General features: G+C 42.0%; 1 protein-coding gene and 1 non-coding gene across 4 annotated transcripts in view; both read right to left on the bottom strand.

Moving 5' to 3' along the window:
- Hpse2 (heparanase 2 (inactive)) overlaps window positions 1–24178 on the bottom strand; it is a 452598-nt gene that overhangs the window by 11460 nt on the left and 416960 nt on the right. For all 3 annotated transcript variants that reach the window (XM_042689534.1, XM_042689535.1, XM_042689536.1), the window contains one exon: window positions 17535–17681. In XM_042689534.1, the coding sequence (XP_042545468.1) occupies window positions 17535–17681 (147 nt within the window). The remainder of the gene's footprint in view (window positions 1–17534; window positions 17682–24178) is intronic.
- Window positions 22819–22923, bottom strand: LOC122116061. The gene has a single exon (XR_006148878.1). It is a non-coding gene; the product is annotated as a U6 spliceosomal RNA (small nuclear RNA).

Here is a 24178-nt window from a genome sequence, read left to right as displayed (position 1 = left end):
GAGTGAATGTTTTGGCTGGAGCCCTGCTCACGTGTGAAGGGATGGATACACTCCTCCACACGTGTACCAGGAAGGCAAATGGGCCACACATCCCAGGATGAAGGAAGCACCCAATCAGGTGAAGCATTCGTCTGGTTAACAAACTCTTAAGTTTAACACCAAAAAGAAACTCTAATAACAACAGATGCTGGAGGGGATGTGGACAGAAGGGAACCTTACTGCATTGTTTGTGGGAGTGTAAACTTGTTCAACCACTTTGGAAAGTAGTATGGAGGTTCCTCAAAAGACTCCACATAGAGCTCCCCTATGACCCAGCAATCACACTTTTGGGCATTTACCCAAATGTTCACAAACAAGACCAGACTAAAGCTACCAGCACGACTATGTTTATTGCAGCCTTATTTACCATAGCTAAGATATGGAACCAACCCAGATGCCCCTCAGTAGATGAATGGATCAAGAAAATGTGGTATATATACACAATGGAATTCTATGCCTCCATCAGAAAGAATGACATTGCCCCATTTGTTAGGAAATGGAAAGACTTGGAAAAAATTATATTAAATGAAATAAGCCAGGCCCAAAGAAACATAGGTCCCATGGTTTCCCTTATTTGCAATAACTAGTATATGTCTGAGTCAAGCAGAAAAGGTCAGTTAAGTTGATGTTAGGGAAATGAACCCTAAGATACGTATTCAAATGCTTTTTTTCTTTCATGCGATTGTTTCTAACACATTTATAAGATTATTTCTTTGTTGCTTTGTATGTCCCTCCCCCACGGTATAACCCCTGCTTTCACTGTATTTGATGTCGTTATAATTTGTGGAGGGGAAGGGAAAAAACAAATTGTTTAAATAGGGATACAGGTGGACCCATTGCAACAATGAGATGTACAAGTCGTTATGTCGAAAACGAACTTTACAACTTTGGTGTGGGGATGGGGGGGGTGTGGGGGGTGGGGGGGGGGAGGTTTTGGTGGGGCCCGGGGGAGGATGGGAAGGGATGGCAAGGGGAAACAAAGGAGGAGGCTACAATGCTTGATAAGAAATGTACTCATTTTCTTGCCCATGTAATTGTAACCCCTCTGTACAGTATTTTCACAATAAAAAAATAATAATACTAAATAAAAAAGAAACTACTAAAACATAAAAGTCCTTTAGATTATTTCACCCAAGTCCTGGACTGAGGCATAGAGCCTCTTGAAGGTAGAGAATGGTTAGGAATGTTTCTTTCATTCAGTGGACTCTGTGTGTGTGTATGTGTGTGTGTGTGTGTGTGTGTGTGTGTGTGTGTGTGTAGGTTTGTATATATACCTCTATAAACATACCTATACTTATATATATATATATATATATATCTACATACACACCTATATACCTATATATATACCTATATCTATATATCTACACAAACTTACATATATGTTTGCATATATATTACTTATACAATATCATAAATGCCATCACAGATGCTATCTCCTTGTGAGCGGTAGAGTACCCTCAAATGAGCATAAGGGTTAACAGGATCTGAATACTTCTAAGTTCTTGTACTGCCTGAATTAAAAAAAAATTCATTCTCTATATATTTACCCCTTTCTTCTTTCCTACAGACTACCTCTGAATCTGAAGGATAAGCATATATATATATGTATGTATTTATAAAACCTATATATTTTTATTCCTGTTTCTTACAGTGTCTATTGCAGACTTTCTGAACTGGAACTTGAACTTGAATGTTAGTGTTCAAAGTAAGTACCACTTTCCTGTGCACTCACAGCCAGCTCGTAAATCTCTCCAGTCCCAGGCACCTCTCTTACAGCTTGGCTGTGCTCCGGAGGGGCTCCGTGTGGTGGCCTCTCTAAAGGGCTGCAGCTGATGGAGTTGTGTCTGCCACAGCAGGACTTTTTCCTCCAGAAAAGAGGTCTTCATGCTAGGTTTGGCTTTTTAAACAGAATCCCTTATCCCCCTCAACTATTTCAAAGCCGACACCTGAAGCCCTGTGTAGGTTAGCAGATTGTTCACACAATCTAAACATGAGCATCGCACCACTACCACTTCTCCAAATGGATTGAGGAAAAGAACAGAGGCCTGGGCATGTAGCTCAGAGGTAGAATGGTTGCCTTTTGCCAGAGGACCTCGGTTCCACCCCAAGAACCTCTGAAGGAAAAAAGAAAGAAAAATATTAATAAAATGACAAAAGAAACTAGAAGAAAAGAGAGTCATATTTGTCTGATTTCAGGGATATAAATGTTGGGAGGAGAATGATAGGAGGAGTGATATTGGTTACGATGCATTATAGTTACAAATTGGTGTGTTGAATTGAAACCCTTTTGTACAACTACTTAAAGATAATAAAAAAAGAAATATAAGTGTATATATGTATACAGTGGAAGAAACCACAGAGCAAAATATTTCACTATTAAAAAGGGAGCACCTTTCAGGTCAAGATAATTCTCTAGTAATGAAATTGTGCAAAAGTAGCAAATAAACCACAGAAAATATCTCAAAATGGTAGGCAATAAAGGAAGAGATTGTCTTATATTAATGATCAAATTTATAAACCATTTCCAAGACAGACTAACATTTCTGTAGGGAAACAAGTAAAAGAAAATCCAAAACAGCAGTAGTCATAGACCCAAAAACTTGTCTCATTCCCAAAGGATTTTAATTAAAATAATATCAGTTTTCATTATATGGTTAGCAAAGATATAAAATTGTTACTATACTGTGTTGGTGAGGTGAATAATAATAAAATGTTCACATTTCCTACATTCCCCCCCCCCCACCTCATACAATTTGAGGTAAGCAAATTAGTAAGTGAGCTAAGATCCTATAACTTGATGGATTCCATGGTGATCAGGAAGCCCTCAGGAGCGAGTTGGAAAGTAGACTATATGAGGAATGGTGGAAGGATTAGTTTGAAGTCTAGAACTCCAAGGGGACATGTGCTGAAAAAATGATTGTAAAGCAGATTTTTCCCAAAGCAAGGGTAGAAATGGCAAGGAAACATCCTTTGGCTGCATAAAAGAAGGACCGTTTCTACAATCAGAGCTGTCCAGTCCTAGTGGGAGCCAGCTCAGGAGCAAAGCTGCCTTACCCAACAGAAGCTTTTTGGCAAGGTTGTTAGCAGAAGAGACTTCTTGACCTGTTAAAAAGCCTTTGAAATTCTTCCTCTTAGAAGTCATCTTTTAATAATTATAGAAATTTCACAGGGAGGTTCATTCTTAAAAAGGAAACTAATTAGAATGATCTCAGACAAGTGAAGATAATAGCAATCTACAGGGAGTACATCTGGTTGACCATAATTCAAAAAACCCAAGTTCCAGAGAACGGGAGGGGGTGGGGAAAGGAGGAGGAGGAGGAGGAGAAGGAAGAGGAGAAGGAGAACTAGGAGGAGGAGGACCAGGAAGAGGAAAACACGTAGATAAAGACCCCAACAGCACCACCCATGATGATGACAAAGACCACCCGACCAGCTTACCAGTTTAAAAATAGTCCACTGAGATGGACTTGAGGAAGATGGCGACGGGGCAGTAGGGAAACGCCACAGCTCTCTCCAACCAAAAAGAGAGTTCGAGTTCCAACCTTTAATCTCCCCAAGAGACCGACAACAACAAAAAGACGAACACTCAGAGAAAAACCAGAGGTGGAAAATAACAAAAAAAGAAAGAGAGGAAAAGAAGAATTTCAGAACAGAGAAGAGCGAAGACCCCTCCCCCAACCTTTCCTGGCCGCGCGGCAGTGCGCCAAGCCGCCGGCCAGCCGGCCCGGCGGGGGCTGCCGGAGCCACAGAGACACAGGGGGCTGCTTGCAGATCACCAGGTACCGGATTGCAGAACAGTGGATCGCCAGGAACAGAGAAACCTACCAGCCGGGAGTCTCCAGGAGGATCCCACCCCACCCATCACTCTCCACCGGAGCGGAGAGGCTCCATCCCGCCAAAGCCGCCCGGCACCAGCAGCGCCACAAAGGGACCTGTCGCGATCGCAACGACCCGGCGGGGGGGCCGCCCAACCCAGCCCGCAACCACCCCAACTGAACTCGGACTGCAACAACAACTGACGGACTGCAACAACAACTGACGACCTACAGGGTGAGTACCCATCAGGGGACAGGGAATCCATCAAGGGAGACCAGAGCTGGAGGGAATCCCCAGACCCTGACCTAGACTCCCTACCCCAACACCCGGACCACAGGACCCACTAAAACTGGGAACTGTTCGAGAGCCCCACCAGCCGGTGGAGCACACTCTGCTGGCCAGGCCAGAGCAAGAGCGCCCCGGGAAGGGAGCTTAAATGCTCAAGCCAGGAACAGTGCCCCTGGGTCAAGACTACCAACAGTAGAAGAAATTTGAACTGTGTCCTCCAGGCTGCATAACCAAGGTGGTATACACATTAGCACAGGCCTAACGAGCGCGCTCCAGGCTGGGGCCGGAACCAGGCCAGGGGACCGGCGCCTGAACAAAGCAAAAAGGGTCAGAAGTGGGGCTGTGGCTCAAATGGTAGGGTGCCAGCCCTGAGCTGAAGAGCTGAGGGACAGCACCCAAACCTAGAGTTCAAGCCCACAACCAGCCCAAAACAAACAAAAACACATCAGGAGCCCATAGCAGACTCCAGTATTTGGGAGAGTGCATCCAGAGCATCTGATCTTCCCAAGAGCACCCGCAGGAGCAAACACAAGCAGTCTAGGCTGCTCAACCCTTCCAAAGGCGGGAATTGCTACAGCAGAGAGCTGAGAATCCTAAGTGAATAGCAGCTGGAAATAGGCTCCCAACAGAATCCAGATCAGACACAGACTCTCTCTACCAATAGAGAATCAGCAACCAAGCAAAGACAGACACACCAAAACAAGATTGAAGAGCAGTCTCCTGAACCCCCATGCGAAAATCACAGAGAAAAATCACAAGGTTTACCACTACCCAGGACAGCAAGCTCACCTCAAAAGCCAGCAGCCACGCAGGGGAGAGCCCCAGTGGGAGCAAAGCAGGAATGGAAGACAAAAACTACATCCAAGGGTTGCTGGAGGCAATGACTCAAGAAATAAAGCGAGAAATGGATCAGAAATTGAAAGAGCACAAGGATGAACTATCAAAAGATATACAGGATATCAAACAAAAATTGGATGCAAAAATAGAAGCTGCACAAACCTCAGTAAGAAGTGAGATAAACGCCAAATTAGAGGTAATGCATACTGATATCACCTCATTGAGAGGTGAGATCAGTACTCTGAGAACCAACATTGAATCCATAAAGGGATCCATTTCCATCATGCAAACCACAATAGAAGCCACGGTCAACAGAGTGAATGAAATGGAAGGTAGAGTGTCAGATACAGAAGACAGAATACACCAACTGGACCAAAAAGTGACAGATATGGAAAAATCACTCAAATTAAACCAAAGGGAAATTCAAGAGCAAGTAGATAATGCTAAAAAATTTAACCTCCGCATAATCGGAGTGGACGAAGGTGAGGAATTCCAGAGCAAGGGAATGCAACACCTATTTAACAAGATAGTCAATGAAAATTTTCCCCACCTCAAAAACGACCATCTTAACTACATCACAAAAGCTTATCGAACACCCAACAAGCAAGATCCCAGGAGAAACACTTCTAGGCACATAATAGTAACAATGATGGATCTGAATAATAAGGAAACAATCCTGCATGCAGCAAAAATGAAGAAGGAGCTATACTACAACGGGAAAAAAATTAGAATCACTGCAGATCTCTCCACACAAACAATGAATGCAAGAAAAGCCTGGGAAAGCACCATACGAGCCCTGAGAGCCAATAACTGCCAACCCAGACTGATATACCCGGCAAAGCTAGCATTCACATTCGATGGAGAACTGAAAACTTTTAATAGCAAAGAAAAACTAAATGAATACATAAACATTAAGCCAGCATTACAAAGAATTCTAAGAGGGGGGACACAACCTGAAGAAAGCAACCAGGAACTGGGACCTGCCCCAAACAGGCATTACTCAAAGTCTAACTGAGCAAGCACAGGAGGAAAGGAAAGAAGAAAAACTTAGGAAAACGGAATGGCAGGGACAACAATGCATCTCTCTATACTTTCTCTTAATATAAATGGGCTGAATTCGCCAATTAAAAGAAAACGAACTGAGGACTGGATCAGAAAACAAGACCCATCCATCTGTTGCCTTCAGGAGACCCACCTCTCAGCCAAACATACAAACAAACTCAGAGTGAAGGGGTGGAAAAGGATCTACCAATCAAATTCCCCCAATAAGAAAGCAGGTGTAGCTATCCTGATATCTGACAAAATAAACTTTTCATTAAAATCAGTACAGAAAGACAAGGACGGACATTACATATTAATAAAGGGAACAATCCAAGAGGAGGATATAACCATCATCAACTTATATGCCCCAAATATCGGTGCACCTAGATATGTTAAACAAATGCTCTCAAACTTACAGAATAAAATAGATCCCAATACGATAATACTAGGAGACTTTAACACGCCACTCTCACCAAAGGACAGGTCTACCAACCAGAGGATTGGCAAAGAAGCTACCGAATTAAGTGAGGCCATACTTCAAGCGGAATTAACTGACATCTACCGAGTATTTCACCCTAAAACAACACAGTACACATTCTTCTCAGCAGCTCATGGAACTTTCTCCAAAATAGACCATATCATAGTTCATTCAAGGAACTTAAGCAAATACAAAGGGATCGACATAATCCCCTGTATCCTATCTGACCACAGTGGAATCAAGCTAGCTCTCAATAACAAAGCATACCGCAGAAATTTCTCTAATACATGGAAATTGAACAGCACACTCCTTAACAAGGCCTGGGTAACAGAAGAGATCAGAGAAGAAATAAAGCATTTCCTAGAACTCAATGAAAATGAAAACACCTCACAAAGAAACTTGTGGGACACAGCAAAAGCAGTCCTGAGGGGCAAATTTATTGCCCTCAGTGCCCACATCAAGAGAATGGAGACAGACCAAGTAAATAATCTCATGTTGCAACTAAAACAGCTAGAAAAACAAGAAAAAATGGGACCTAAAGCTACTAGACGAAGCCAGATAACCAAATTGAGAGCAGAGATTAACCAATTAGAAAATCAGAAAACCATAACCAAAATAAACCAAACAAAAAGCTGGTTCTTTGAAAAAATAAACAAAATTGATGGCCCGTTGGCAAGATTAATTAAAAAAAGAAGAGAGGAAACCCATATTAATAGGATTAGGGATGCCACGGGAAACATCACAACACGTACCCAAGAGATCCAAACAATTCTAACAGACTACTTTCAAAAGCTATACTCTCTAAAGGAAGAAAATCTGGCGGAAATGGATGCATTTTTAGAGAAATACAAGTTACCCAAACTGAGCAAAGAAGAAGTTAACCAATTAAATAAGCCAATATCCTATAATGAGATACAGGAAGCTATCAAAAGTCTTCCAACAAAAAAAAGCCCAGGACCAGATGGATTCACAGCAGAATTCTATAAGACCTTTAAAGAAGAACTAATACCCATACTCCTCAAGCTCTTCAGAGAAACAGAGAAGGAGGGAGCTATCCCAAACTCATTCTACGAAGCCAATATCACACTCATCACCAAACCAGGCAAAGACCCAACCAAAAAGGAGAATTACAGGCCAATCTCCTTGATGAACACAGATGCAAAGATCCTTAACAAGATTCTAGCTAACAGAATCCAGAAACACATAAAAAAAATAATACACTATGATCAGGTAGGCTTCATCCCAGAGACACAGGGATGGTTTAACATACGTAAGTCAATAAATGTAATCCAGCATATCAACAGAGCCAAGGTCAAGAATCACATGATTATCGCCACAGATGCAGAAAAGGCCTTTGATAAAATTCAACATTCATTCATGCTAAAAGCTCTGGAGAAAATAGGAATAGAAGGAACATTTCTAAAAACAATAAAAGCCATTTATGACAGACCAATAGCCAATATTATACTTAATGGGGAAAAGCTACAACCAATCCTCCTAAAAACAGGAACAAGGCAAGGATGTCCACTGTCTCCACTCCTCTTCAACATAGTCCTAGAACCCTTAGCCAGGGCAATAAGGCAAGAAAAAGACATTAAAGGGATCCGCATAGGGAAAGAAGAAGTGAAACTATCCCTTTTTGCAGACGACATGATACTATACCTCCACGATCCCAAAAACTCCATCCCCAAACTTTTAGAAATCATAAGTCACTTCGGCAAAATAGCAGGATACAAAATAAACCCACAAAAATCAGTTGCCTTCCTATACACTGATAACGCACAGGAAGAGAGGGAAATAAAGGGAGCAACCCCATTCACAATAACCTCCCAAAAAATAAAATATTTAGGAATTAACCTAACCAAAGATGTAAAAGAACTATTTAATGAGAACTATAAAAAGTTAAAGAAAGAAATTGCAGAAGACACTAGGAAATGGAAAGACCTCCCATGCTCCTGGATAGGCCGACTTAATATAGTAAAGATGGTGATACTTCCAAAATTAATATACAAATTCAATGCAATTCCTATTAAAATCCCAATGACGTACATCACTGAAATACAGAAAACAGTCCAAAAATTTATATGGAACAACAAAAGACCTAGAATAGCCAAAACAATTCTAGGGGATAAAGACAATATGGGAGGGCTATCCATGCCGAACTTCAAACTCTACTACAGAGCTATAATCACAAAGACAGCATGGTACTGGCACAAAAACAGACCCGAAGACCAATGGAACAGAATAGAAGATCCAGATATAAATCCACAGGCCTACAGCCAGCTGATATTCGACAAAGGAGCCAAAGACATACAATGGAAGAAACACAGCCTCTTCAACCGCTGGTGCTGGGAAAACTGGGCAGCCACATGCAGAAAACTAAAAGTGGACCCCAGCCTATCACCATGCACCAACATCAACTCAAAATGGATTAAAGACCTTAACATTAAACCTGAATCTCTGAAACTACTGCAGGACAGAGTAGGAGAGACACTTGAACTAATAGGCACAGGAAGGAACTTCCTGAACAGAGTCCCAGGGTCACAACAAGTTGGAGAGAGACTCGACAAATGGGACTACCTTAAAATAAAAAGCTTCTGCACAGCTAAATCTATCGCAACTAAGCTAGAAAGACAACCAACTAATTGGGAAAAAATATTTACCAGCAATATATCAGACAAGGGGTTAACATCCTGTATATACAGGGAACTCAAGAAACTAATCCCTCCCAAACCTAACAAACCAATTACTAAATGGGCAAGGGAACTAAAGAGGGACTTCTCAAATGAAGAAATAAAAATGGCAAAGAAACACATGAGGAAATGTTCATCATCCCTGGTGGTGAAGGAAATGCAAATAAAGACAACCCTGAGATACCACCTTACCCCAGTCAGAATGTCCCACATCCACAAATCAGCCAACGACAAATGCTGGAGGGGATGTGGAGAAAGGGGAACCCTATTACACTGCTGGTGGGAATGTACACTTATACAACCACTTTGGAAAGCAGTCTGGAGGGTCCTTAGAAAGCTAAAGATTGACCTCCCTTACGACCCAGTCATACCACTTCTAGGCATCTACCCTGAACAACAGGAACCAATATACAAGGACACGTGCACCTCCATGTTTATTGCAGCACTGTTCGCAATAGCTAGGATATGGAAACAACCTAGGTGCCCCACCACAGATGAATGGATCCAAAAATTGTGGTATCTATACACAATGGAATATTATGCAGCCATTAGAAATGACAAAATAATGGCATTTGCAGGGAAATGGATGGAGCTAGAAGGAATCATGTTGAGCGAGGTAAGCCAAGAACGAAGAGACAAACGGTACATGGTCTCCCTCATAAGTGGATGCTAAATCCAAAAGGTTAGTGATACGACAAAACTAACAGGACTTAAGAAACAAAGAACTCCCGCTCATCTGGTTGAACCACTACTAAATATCCTCATGCTGCTGATCACAAATATGGTATATAACATGTGAACACTGTTATATATTACAGACTGTGGTAGACAATTTGCTCCAGGGAAGTTAGAATGAACTTGTGACTTTGAAATTATGTAATCATTTAATCACAATCAAAAAAAAAAAAAAAAAAAAGAACCTCGGGGAAGGGAGGGAGGGAGGGGATGGTAGGGGGAAAACAATGGAGGGGGTAACAATGTTCAAGAGGAAGTGTACTCATAACCTCACTCATGTAACTTTGACCCTCTGTATAGTAGCTTTACAATAAAAAAAAAAAAAAAAAAAAAAAAAAAAAAAAAAAAAAAAAAACCCAAGTTCCAAATGCTATCAGAAATGTAATTCACATGCTCAGATGTCTTGAGTCTGTTGGGTGAGATGATCTAAGGGCCCATTGATTACACTTCTCCTTACCATGTCTGTCAGTATCCACAAAGCATATGTGGTGTTTCTTCTTTTTATTCCTTTCCTTTATTGTCCTTCCCATCCCTACCCTTCGCTACCTTTTCTCCCACTTCCCTACTCTTACGTTCCCCTCCCTTTCCTTTCTGTTCCAGTCCATTTTATTTTCTACATTATCGTTAAGAAGGGGGTTTCAATTTAACACGTCAGTTTGTAAATTACTGGGCTTGTTGATCAGCGTCACCCCTTTCACCATCATTCTTTCCCATCTCTCCCAACCCCATCGATTCTCTCAACTTATCTGGCTCCATCTTCACATGTATACATTGAACATTATGACTGCATTTTTCCATTCTTCCTTTCTCCGTTTGTCTATCCCCTTCCTTTTAGCCTCCCCCTGCCACTCCAACACAGGTTCTAGCTTACTAGTATTCCTTTGGTTAAACTACAAGTTCGTTGGTTAACAAAAATTACACTATTGTGATCTTCCTCTGTGTATACCATACTTTAGTCACTGTGTTTGCGTATATATGCCTGTGACCCTGTATATGTTTTCATATATATTTATAATTTAGATCTAACCCTTAGTGAGGAAGGGTTTGATCTGGTGAGTTAGGTGGTGGCCAGTTTTGATCTCAGGACTTTTCACAACTGTCAAGCTCTGAACCTAGGGATGGAATGTCACCATAAAGTCTATTCCAAAAGAGACATGAAGATAGTTTTGAATTCTTATCACCAGGAAATTACCTGAGTATTTTCAGAATCATTTTGTTTGGCTAACATCAGATCATAGCTCTCTAACAGCCCAAAGGTAGATGCCAATACTTTTCTTTGATATAGAATTTAATGAGTATGAAAATCAAAGGAAAATTTATGTCTCACAGAGATGGGAAAAATGAGTAGCATGTGGAAAAAGAAGGGGAAAAGATATTCTTTTCCCCATATTATAGTGAATAAGATTCTTGGATCATAGGGGTCTTGAGATTCTTTCAGTTAAAGTCATGGTGGCTGAGTGAGAGAAACGTTTAAACATTACTGTGGAACCTGTGAGCCCCAAAGCAGAACTAGTCTGCTTGTCTATCAGAGTATCACCCACAGACTGCTTCCTGTTAGATATTGATGTCTAATAAGAGAAATGGGGTCTCTAAGGGCAGAAAACGTGGAGTTCCCTCACCACCAGCTTTGTTCTTAAACATTCTCATAAACTCTTGAAGACCAAATGGTGACAGGGCCTCTTAGGAAGAGCAAGGAATGTTTCAATTAGAAGCACCCACGCTGAACTTTGCAATCAGATTTTTCCTTTAATTTGACTATTTGCAGTTCTGGATAACTACAGTTACCAGCTGACCATCCTTTTAAATTCCTAGCCAGATTAACTGTCACTACAAGTTAGGTGGCTGAAGAGAAGCTATGCATGGCACAAATTGGATCTCAATAAAACTTAGTGAATGGCTGAAGAACCATGATTCTAGTCTTGTGGGGAAGCCTTCCCCGTTGGTATCTTTCCTTTAAAAATATGTCTTTAAGAGCAGATCCAATTCGATGGAGGAGACTGGCAGTGGCTGAGTGTATGGAGTTAGAATGTAATTTAGTGAGATTAGTTTGTATAGACCATAAGTGGAACTAACGTAAGTCATTCCTGATCTTTAATGGTCTTTTTATATAAGAGAATAGAAGAAGCAGAAGGGAAGCCCTTCATTTTGCTGAGAAAAAAAAAGGTTTGCTCTTCCTAAGAATTCTACCACTTGTGGAGAGTTTTAGAAGCAGTTCAGAGAGAATGTCTAAGGATGGTCTGAAACTAGGACTTATGAAGAGAAATTTAATGGAATAAGGAGGAATTTGCCACAAGTAGAGAGCTGTTGGGTAACCTAATAATTTTCAAACATGTTCGTTCCTAAGAGGAAATGTTCCCAGGGTGTACATAGAGTTCAGTTGTCTTTGCTGTATTTTCTGTACTCTGCAGTTATAATTTTATACTACTGGACTTTTAGGACACCATCAAGGGCAGTGTTCTCAATTAGGAGTCATGTAAACTAGGTCTGAGGTTCCTCCTGAGCTCAACACTTACTGGTGTGTGACACTCACACAGCCACTTTAAGGTCCAAGACTCAGTTTCTTTAACTTGACCGTGGTGCATGGAGTGTGTGAGGGAAGGGCAATAGTTCTTCCAAGTGCTTCTATGGTGGTGTTCTGAAGGTTTAGTGAGACCATGGCTACTTAAATGATTGTAGTCGGCCCCAGTGTTACCATAAAATTGAGTGTTCACACAGTGGCCACTCCTTTCCCCAAGGTCTTTAAGCATTGGACATCCTTTGGTCCAGACAGCTTAGTCACAGGCTAAATGAGGGCAAGAGACAGACCAGATCACCTCAAAATGTCATTCCACCCCAGAATTCTTAGCATCTGCCAGTTCCCTCAGGCCAGGATGTTACAACAGTCAGTGGGATGAAAGTTGTTTCCTTCTTCTCTAAGTTTAGGATTATTTCCCCTCTTAATAGAATTGAAGACACAGGGAAGCATCTTAGGATCTGACCTGTCATGTTTTCTGATTTTGGCTTTTACCTGCACAGGTAAGCCCTCTTATTTTTGGATATAAGTTGGCTTTTTTTTTTTTTAAAGCTCAACTTCATGTTGTTTCTGTTTGCTGAAAGATATAAGAGATAGACATCAGGTAGAACCAGTTCCCTATAGGAAAATGTACCTTCATTTGTGATCACATGAGGTCATGGGCTGTTTGCCTCCAAGTTTCTCCTCTCTTCTGATTTACCCAGAATGGGGCCATTGTCCCTGGTGTGAACGGGGTTGTCTTCCAGAAAGCTGTGAAATCAGGACAGGGAGGAGCCCACAGCTGGGGATTTTTTTTCTGGGGAAAAACTAGCCTTCATTACTACTATTTGCTCTTATAACAGTCTTTGTGTGGTCTTTCAGTGGCTTGAAGAAGCTACTTTGCTGGTGTCCACAGAGACCACAGTCTATGCGTCGTGGGGACAGTGGGGAATAGAAGGGAAAGATAGAACTTCAGAGATGGATGGCAAGTGGTACCCTCCTACTTGGCCTCCCACTGAGTGAAAAATCAGAGCACTTCTGGAACGTTGCCCCTCTTCTCACTAACAAGCTCCATGAGAAAGTATGTTCATCAGACCAGGTGAGCCTTAAGAAAATGAGCTTGTTCTGAGGTGAAACTGGTCTTCTTTTAAATTGAACTCTTTTTCCTCCCTGTCATTCTGAATCTTCTAGACTTGGATGTAGTCCTAGTAGTATCTGAAGAAAGTCCTCATGTTACCTTAGTTTTCTTCTCTGAACTAAATCTCCCATTCCCTCTGGGGATCTCTTGAAGAATGTGTATTCCACATACAGAACATCCTTTAATTGCAGACAGTGAAGCTTCTAAAACTTCTACCCAACAGAGTAAAGAGTACCCTCCTCTTTCTGGTTCCTAGAACGAGACATTCTACAACGAGTACTATAATCTCTTATACAAGGAATTGAGGCTTGTGTGTGGGGGTGGGGTGGTGGTCTTGGGATTGGTTTGCCATGAAATTGAAAGCAGGAGACTTCACCCTGAACTTAGCTGCCCAGAAAGTGTCTGATTAGTAGCCACCCAGTGCTTCCTATGTGAGAGCTGACATACAGGTTCTAGGTTCACGTGAAGACACCCTTTCTTTCTGAAATTTGAATTCTCCAGCCTTAATGGCAATTATATGAGAATGAGAATCATCCATGTTCTCAATCCTCTCTCCTGAAACACAAGATAGAAATGCCTAACTGATGGCTTGAATGTAACATGGGCTGGCTTTATATCTTCTTCCTCCAGATAGAAATAATTACATGTTTCCTGGCCTCCAGAACTTTCCATCCTCTTCTAAACTAATATGGCTTCAGTCGGTAGCAGGGAACACAGAATCTGGCCCCAGAAGCTTATTTTAAAAAAGAAAAAGAAAAAGACAGCAAAGACTGAAATGGCTTCTTGAGTTTCCTTTCATCGTTTTCTGCATAGTCTGCTTCAGTAACACCACACACTTCCTGGGAGGCCCCAGCCAGAACCATAAAGGGTTCTGGTTGGTGGGCAGAGCACATGGCATGGTTTCTAACATGGTAGTCCCTTACTGGCAGCTTATAGTCCAATATGGCAGAGGACAGGATGAGAAGAACTAGGGTATAGAACAGAAAAGGTGACAGATTAGGAGTGGCTTATAGGACAAGAGAGGAGTCATGAATTTTGGGCCCAATGTTTCACAGTGAATTAGTGGTACAATTAGGTTTTAGAGACTAGTTGTCTTTACCTCCAATCCCAAATTCTCTAATACAACTTGCATGTATGTGGATGCATGGGCATGTGGGATTTTCATGTGGAGAAGACTTTGTTTCATCTGCATATTATTACTTGATTCTTACAAGAATCTGAGCTTAGATTGCACAGATAAGTGGCAGCATCTGGCGCCACATTCTGGCCTTCTGATTCTAGCCCCATGGTCCCCCTGACTGCGGGGCAGTACTTGTTGATCTCAGTGGGTTTTCAACAAAGTCCTTCTTTAGGATTCCAGTGGAATGAAGCTCCCTTTGTCCTTGTCCTTCTTCTACACTCTTAACAAAGTTAACACAATCCTCATTAATCCACTGACAAGATAAAGTGCAGGACAGCAAAGGGTGAACATCCACTCAGCTCACCCATAGCCCGTGAGGCTCAGTCATTGGGGCACCCTTGGTAAGTCAAGGCCTTGATATGGCAGGTTACAGTAGCAGGGGAATAACATGGTAGACAGCAATAGGGCTGGGATAAATAGGTTGGAGTCTATACAATTGGTTGGTGGGGAAATTAGCTCATAAAAGATGCTGCCCTTTAACTACCATTTTCTCCTGCACCAAAGTTTAATTTTTTCCTAATTCTCAGCATGCCTATCGATTGTAATTTTAACACATATCTTGCTAAAGCATTATTTAAAAAAAATCTGAGATGAATCTTCTTTTAAACAGCATTCATAGTGAGACCGACTGATACCCTTTCCTCGACTGGCTAGTGTTTTCAGTTGAGGAAAAGGAGGGCAGTCGGCATTTATTGAGCATTCACTATGTATCAGGAACTTTCCATGGATGACCTCAATTCATTTGCTCCACATGAGAGGAAACTGAGGCTTTTAGGGGAGTGGCACACAATTTCTCTTGTGCACAGTGCAGACTGACGTCTTGGGTCTATTGGATTAAAGTATTTGGCTAGTCCCCTCCCATAGTTCACATGGTCTTCCTGGTACTGGATAGATAGGCCTAGCTTCTAAGATCTTTGTATTTAGGGGACCTTAACTTGTCACATCACTGCTGAGGAGTCAGTGATTTTGTTGCCCGAAATGACTTTGCAGATTGATATTGAATGGTGTTGGGAGACTTAAATGCACTCATGGCCATCCAGAAACCAGACCCATGGTGAGTATTTTAGGGTCGCCAGGGTCCTTGCCAAATACACAGACTTCTGCAGATGTGGAAACTGAGGCCAAGGGATTAGGATTATAGGATTTGCCTGGACTACACAATTATTTCGTGGTGAAGCTAGGACTAGAACTACGTTTCCTGCCTCGGATGGAGGCTGGGAATTCAGCATATGAGTTGCAAATGATGGGAAGGCAGAGAGAAAGCAGAGAACATATTCCAAAGGGTCCTGCTGATACAGATAGGATTGGGAAGAAAGAAAAAGTAGAAGCCAAGAATGTAGGCAGCACGAAGACGCATGTTAAAATACAGATCTAGGGTGGGCTAAAGAGACGCAGTAAGTGACTTCCCAGATGGGTTTGTCCCCATTGCACATACAGTTGGGAGCCAAATGCAAGCCACCAAGGTTGCAGTGAAACAGTGAACAATTATAGCACAAATATTTGCGGGCAGCTGTGGGAGTGCAAGCCACCTGCTCCAAGTTTACAGCTTTGTTAAACTTGGTAAACATTAAAAATGGAATGGGAACGCCCACAGTCTGCAGAGCATCCCCTACCCTTCCTGAGAGGCCTTGCTCGGGGAGCTGGTGGCCTTGCCCTTGACCAGGTCTTTCTCCCTGCTGCTGAGAGCTGCTTTCTTTGGTACATCAGTGCTGCCGATAGTTTCTAGGAGAGATTGAGGGAGAGAAGGGAGCATCACAGAGTGATGCATTTAACTTTTGGAGGGGCCACAGAGCCTCCAGCATTTGGCTTCCTTCCTGCTGTTCAGATGGAGAAGCTGAGACCAAGTGGCAGATATACCCAAGGGGCAGAACTGACACCTTTTAAAAAAGTTTTGGTCTAAGACCGAGACTTGAATTGGGTACCTGATGCTTTTGTTCAATGGCTAGTGCTTAACCAACTGAACCATGTCTCAAACCACCTCCCACACCTTCTTTTTTAAAAAAATACCAGTCTTGAATTTAGGGCCCTGTGCTCTTACTTAGCTTTTTCCACTCAAGGCTAGTGTTCTACCGCTTGAGCCATACCTCCAGTTCTGGCTTTTTGGTAGTTCATTGGAGATAAAGTGTCTCATGGACTTTTTTTTTTTTTTTTTTTTTTTTTGCCTGAGTTGGCTTTGAACCGGGGTCCTCAGATCTCAGCCTCTTGAGTAGTTAGAATTATTGGCCTGAGTGACCGGCACTTGGCTTCAGAACTGACTCTTGACCTCTGAACTTTTGATCCTTTCTTCTGGTGCTTCCTCCTCTAAAGCTCATGAAGTGTGTAGATGGTGAGGAATAAATAAGAGTCACAACATGACAGAATGTGACAGCAGGTGGGGACAAGAGGCTCAACTGCCAAAATTTGTGGTTGTTCCATGAACAAGGGCACTGTTGGCATTTAGCGAGAAAGTTCTCAAGGATTCTAAATAGTTTGCAATGTGATAATCCAGCATAATGAAGAGCTGTCTTGCTCAAATTCCAAGAGTACTCTCTCCTTGAGAAATACTTTGCCCATCATTTGACCTTACAGTTGTGGAATCTAAACAAGGGGATTGAGAGGGGTTTGGCCAGGGTCCCAGTATGAATCCGAAGTGCTCTCACTCCAGATCACCCTGTTCTACTTCAGCCCACTGAGCTCGAGAGTGAATTAGTAGCTAGCAATGGTGGTATGGTGGCTTCAGTAGAGGATGACTCTAATTACCTCCTTGCTCAGCTCCTGTGCACTTGCTTCTAAGCTAGGTCCAGGCCAGCACTTACTTGGACTTCAGGCCCTCCTGTCCATAGGGCTGCAGCAGATACTGGTGCACAAGCTTGTCCCTGAGTGTCCCAGCCAGTTTGATTTTCTTTCTTGATCGATGTAGGTTGATAATAAAAAGTGTAATGGACCCACGCACGTAGTTATGGCTGAGATGGAGAGAGAGAGAGAAAGGAAAAGATGGAAACAAAACGGTTAGTTAGATGCTCCTAAATAATTTATAGGCTGCCTAAAACAGGACCACCCCAGAAAAGAATACTTGTTTTATGGATGTTGGCCACAATAGGCCTTCAAGACAGGAAAGCCTTGTTACTGTGGTTTCCTGAAAAGAAGAAATCCACTTCCCACCAATTTCTTTAGGTTTTGTTTAAATTTATTGTATTGATTTTTTTAAAGCAAATATAATGCATATAGTTTTCTGAGTATGGAAGTAAAACATAATGATTGCCAAAAACAAACCCATCCACCAAAAATGAAAATAGAAAAAAAAGTACAGGGAAACAGAAAGAAAGAAAGAAAATTTCCTATACTTATAGCATCTTTAGATTGGATAACATTTTGGAAAACATCCACTATTTTTTAGTTGTTAATTTAATAAACATGTATTAAGTACTTTGACACATCTAATATATCAGTTTTTATATAATTGGGATCATGTTATTCATACAGCTTTTTTCTGTTAATGAGCAGCTAAGACATGTCCTCGTGTTGTAATAGATTCTTTGTCTTCTAGAAGAATGCTAAGGTTTTCAATTGTGGGAGGATAGCATCATTTGTTTAGCCAATCATCTTCTTGCACAGAATCATGTTGCTTTACAATGTTTTTACCATTGTCAATTGTCATGAAAGGTCTCATTGTACATAAACACTTTTTTGCATTTTTTGATTATTTTTACATTCTTATTTTTTTTTTTTTTTGTTGGTCATGGGGCTTGAACGCTGTCCCTGCGCTCTTCAGCTCAAGGCGAGCGCTCTACTGCTTGAGCCACAGCGCCATTCATTTTTTGAGGCAGGGTATCACTATACAGCCAAGGTTGGCCTTAAACTTGTGATCCTCTGTCTCAGCCTCCACAGTGTTGGATTTCAGAAGGGTATCACTATGCCCATTTTACATGATGATGCTTTTTGATGGATAAAGATCTAGAAGTTGGAATCATTAGGCCAAGTGGAATGTAAATTGCATGATGCCTCATTAAGTTTTTAAGTTTGTTCCCCATGGTACCTCCTCCCTGTGAGAAGATCTGATGTCCTTGCTCTGATGAACTCCAAAATGATCCCATGATTTTCCTTATCCAATGAAATATGAGTAGAACCATTAAGACTTCTGGGTAGAGGCTTTAGGAACCAGCCCATGCTTTGCTATGTTTTGTTTTCTTCTGCTAGACTGATGAGTTATTTTCTGCTGTTGTTTGTTACATTGCTTTTTATTTTCCCTTCCAGAGATAGTGAAATCTTGCTGCCTTAGTCTCCCTGGTGCTAGCATTATAGGTGTGTACTACCTCATCTGATCTCACAATATTTTTGATGGAGGCTATACTATTGCCATGAATACAGAGTAGAGCTTCAGCTGAGTTTCGTTGGGCAATTAGTGTGAATGAGAAATAAGTTCTGTTTTTTGTGTGCTACAGAGTTTGGGTGATTCTTTGTTATCACAGTGTAGCTCATTGATCCTGGCATACACATTTTAAAAAATATTGATATCAACTCTCTAGAAAGTTTCTAGCAGTTTGCTTCCGCCAGCTCTGTACGATTACACTCTTTGCCTCGTACCTGCAAGAATATCAGATACTAATCTTTTAAAATACTGTCAACCTTGGAGGTAAATATGGGCTATGAATGTTGTATTAATTTGTGTGTGTTTTTTAATTCACATTAGGATACAGCATTTTTTCATTTGCCCACTTTGTTCCATCAACTCTTCTGTAAACACTATTCATATCCTTTGCCTATTTTTAATTGATTTATTAAAACTATTTATTTATGAAAGATAGCAATCCTTTGTATACATGTTACAAAAGCTCCCCATTTTCTTTGGCTGTTTCAGTTTGATGGCAGTGTATTCTGATGCAGAACAGGTTTTGGATACAAATTTATTTATCACTTTTTTGATTCCTGCTTTGGCTGTTTTACCTCAAAGCATAACACTCGTCACCATTTTGGAACCATTTAAAACCAGCACAGGATGTCCAGAACCCTGGGAGAACTATATGCCTACATGCAAGAGCTTTTTCAGTGTGTATCCACAAAACTATAATGATTTCCTTCACTCTGTAGGAAAGACTTTGTTTCTAAAGGGTCCCTTAGGGCCCCATCTGGATGAGTTAATGAGAGGAAACAGAAAAAAAAAATGACCCAGCCCAACCTTCAAAGGAGAGGTTCGGAGAAACTCCAAGTCGACTTTGCCCAGAGGAAAACATCACTCCTTGCAGACACTGTCCCTTGAACCCTGAGTCACTCAACCCTGCTTCTAAAGGTGCTAATTAAGAGTTGAACAGCCAAGGGCAGGTCAGTATGATAACTTGGGATTAAAAAAAAAGAAGCACAGTTTCCAGGGTGCTTCCTGGAAGAGATTACAGTTCAGTTGGCCAATGAGTTGGGTTTGAACTAGTTTTGTAGTGCCACCATGGAGAAGATGAAGAGGAGGAGGAGGAGGACGAAGAAGTGGAGGAAAAGAAGAGGAGGAGGAGGAGGGGAGGAGGAGGAGGAGGAAGACGAGGAGGAGGAGGAGGAGGAGACCCCCATCCTACTGGTTGTATGTCAGATGACTTTTCTTGTGTCTATGGGAGGGTTTGTTATTGTGTTCAAAGTTTTTTGGATGCCTGCATTTCTGTTCTGATAAAGTTTTAAATGGCTCCCCTATGCAGACCCTCTTAATCTCCTGCAGCATATGGATTTGCTTTTATAGCCAGATGAGTCAGAAGAGGATAGAAATGGATTCGAGCAGATTTGTGTCACCAGAACTCTGAAGAAAGATGTTGGCAAGCCTGTGTTGGTGCTGATCATCACTGGAGAAGAACACCAAATAAACCCCATGGGTGGGCTTTCTGCCTAGCTTGGCTATGTGCAATGGAGGAGGTCACCATTATATACTCTAAGCTTCCATATGTAAACTAAATAGGCATGGGCAGGTGCCCATTCAAACTGCAGTAATCTTTTAGAAATGACCGTATCACACAACACTCTCAAAGGCCAGTGAAGGAGAGAGAGAGAGAAAGAGAGAGAGCGCGCCATGTGCTTGCATTTATGAGTTTTTTCCCTCCACAGAGCTGGGGCAGAATGAGCCCGTGGAGACTCAGGAGAGAAGGGTGGGATGTGGGGAAGTATTAGGTGAGAGTGAGACCTGAAGTCACAGTATTGCAATGGGGAAAGCCAGCCTTCCAAGCTGTTTGGCAGTGGTCTGATTTCCATTGACTCAGTTCTCCTGGGAGACACAAACCAGGACAGCCCAGGGACTTGTGCTCACAGCCTCTCTGGGAACTCACAGAGCCTCCTCAGGTAGAAATTGGCACTGAAGGCTGCATCCGCCATCTCCTCTGCCCTGCTTGGCAGATGGGCAAGGACATGAAGCAGAGGCCTTTGGCTGGGAAGACACATTCTTGGCTAGGGATCCCAGCATCAACCTGAGCGTACTGTGTTCAGAATCCAGATTCCTGAAGAATGTTGATTCTCTGTCCACAGAGAAGTACTCCTGGAGGAATATCTGTTCCCTAAGAAAATGGTGTTTGAAGGCTTGGTCAGCCACTTTTGGCTTTTGGTGGGGTCAAGTCCCTGTGGCTTTTGGTTATCTTCCTGAAGGTCCCTTTGTGAAGCAAAGCTATACTGCTATCTTAGTCTATGTCTCTGTCATGGTGAGACTTTCTCACCAGCTGCCAATCTATGTATCTGGAGTTCATCTTTTCTGGCTGTTTTCTCCCTGCTTGACATCTTCTCTCTGTTGTTATAGGAGGAGGAAGTGAGTCAGAGCGAAGAGGCTGGAATGAGAATACCCTAAATATGAGAGGTGGGACATGGATATGGAAGGTACATCTTGAGTTCCAGATAGAAAACAGTCATGTTCTAGAAACATCTCCAGTGGAGGCTGGGAGTCTGGGAAAAGAAAGGGAGGATGGTATGTCACAGTTCATGACCAATCCCAGTGAAAGTCAAAGTGCTTGAAAATTCAGTTGGTCCATCGTCTCCATAATCGAATTCAAAGGGTTGGAGTTTGGTAAAAGTCAGGCTCTGTTTTGCCAAATGTTTTTTCTTTTTCTTCTCCCTCTTAATTTCAAAGCCCCTGTGTATTTTGAGGGAAATTTAATCCACATGTTTCTGATTCATTTACACTTAACTCATCAAAATATTGTTTTGGAAGAGTCATTTGATGTCCAAGAAGCCTCAGGAACCATTTTTATGAGCCTTAAAAAAAATAACTCCTCCTGAAAAACAGGAAGTCATGTTTTGCCAATAATAAACGAACTTGAACCCAACATGGCTCCATTTCATTTCAACACACACCAGGTTCCCACTGGTTCTGAATGTGGCTAAGGACTTCAACTTCACCCCCACACAGCACATTATCATAGCAGCAAGGTCCAATCGATTGTTCTCTGGACAAGATCGAAGGTGAGAAATTTTAAGTCTTCCAGCATCATAACTGGTTAATTCCAGAACAGAAAGCAGAGAAGCACCTGCTGTTGGTGGCCTGAGTACCTAACACGTTCTCGTCAACCAGTCAGGAGAACTAGGCTCTTCTAGGTTAGAAATGACCCACAATACAAAGACTGCCATAAGGGGCAGTGAAGAGATTTTCAGGGAGATCTGAAAAGGATCTGTGTTCAATAGAAAACAGGGCCAAATGACCCGTAAGAATTCTCTCCGAATGAAAAAAAATAATTGTTAGCATCATTAATGTTGTTATTTGCACATAGGTGAGATAACAGAATTTTGGAAATGTAAGAAAATAACACAATATAAAAGCAGGTATCTGGCAAGCAGCTTGTTAGGTAGCATGTGTTCAATACATACTGGATGCAGGAGCTGATGCTCTTCTTTTGTTTTTGTTTTTGTGCTAGTACTGGGGCTTGAACTCAGGACCTCTGTGCTCTTGTATGGCTTTTTCACTCAAGGCTGGCACGCTACCACCTGAGCTGTGCCTCCACTGCTGGCTTTTTGCTGGGTAATTGGAGATAAGAGTCTCATGGACTTTCTGCATGAATTGGCTTCAAACTACAGTCCTCAGATCACTGCTTCCAGAGTAGCTAGGATTACAGTCATAAGCCACTGGTGTCCAGATGTTCCTTTGGTTTTGAATATGGAAAATGGCTTACAAATTTGTGTGTCACCCTTGTGCAGGGGCTATGTTGATCTTCTCTGTGTCATCCCAATTTTATTAACTGTACTTCCCAAACAGGCATCGATGGTTCTTTTCTTCCTTCCTTCCTTCCTTCCTTCCTTCCTTCCTTCCTTCCTTCCTTCCTTCCTTCCTTCCTTCCTTCCTTCCTTCCTTCCTTTCTTTCTTCCTTCCTTCCCCCCCTCTCTTTCTTTCTTTCTTTCTTTTTTTCGTGTGTGTGTTGGGGCTTGAACTCAGGGCCTGGGCACCATCCCTAAGCTCAAGGTTAATGCTCTACCACTTTGAACCATATCTTCATTTCTGGATTTTTGGTAATTAATTGGAGATCAGAGTCCCAGGACTTTCCTGTTTAGGCTGGCTTGAACTGTGATCCTCAGATCTCAGCCTCCAGAGTAGCTAAGATTACAGGTGTGAGCCACCAGCCCCCCACAACTGGAGTTGATATTTTAATGGTTACTTTCTTTGACTTATTTTATTAGTAAGTTTATGCTTTCTCAACCAGTCTCTGTTTTGATCGAGGGCATTTATTTTTAAACTACTGGTCAGGGCCAATTAGTATGACACTGACATTCCCACTTGGAGACGATTCCGTGACTTTGGCCTCTTTAGCCATGCATAATTTAAATGCATCAGCAGTGCTTCCTTACGGCTGCTGTGGAAGATGTGAGGCACAGACAGGCCATGGCTCCTAAGGCAGAGGCAGATGCGTTTGTCCTTTCGCTCACCTGTCAGGGCACCTGCCCCCTGCAGGAAGGAGACTTGCAATCTTTGGATGAACCTTTTCTTTACAGATCTAATGAGAACCTTTTTTCTTGTTAGGTTCATGTGTGACATGACCCAGCAGGGTAGTTCTTGTTTGGGAATCTTTCTATATTCTGAGCTGGAAGCCTACAGATGGTCATGTCCTATAACTGTTTTGCTAGGCTTCCAAGTATTGAGCTGATAGCTTTTGGAGTGGATTTATTACCTAAAACATGACTAAAATGGTTCTAATGATTGAAGACACAGGGCTGTGGTTTATGTATACCTAAAACACAGCGCAACAGGTGTGTATTTCAAGACTTCATTTGCCAGACATGACCAGTTTTCTGTCTACCTAGTCCATGATTTTGCAGCTTTGTGTCTCTTAGGAGGCAGATTTGCCCTTTGTTCTGTGTCTTCTTTAACATTTGTTGATTTCTGTTTGTTTTTTTTTGGTGGGGGGAGAAGATTAGGAGTGGTGGGATGAGGGGTTAACACTGGGGGTTGAACTCAGGGCCTTGAGCTCTTCCTTGGCTTTTTTCACGTAAGGCTGGCTCTCTACCACTTGAGCCACAC

Source organism: Dipodomys spectabilis, unplaced genomic scaffold, assembly GCF_019054845.1.
Source record: "Dipodomys spectabilis isolate Male_0828 unplaced genomic scaffold, ASM1905484v1 ptg000125l, whole genome shotgun sequence".
NCBI lineage: Eukaryota > Metazoa > Chordata > Mammalia > Rodentia > Heteromyidae > Dipodomys > Dipodomys spectabilis.
This window is presented reverse-complemented; position numbering and strand designations above follow the sequence as displayed.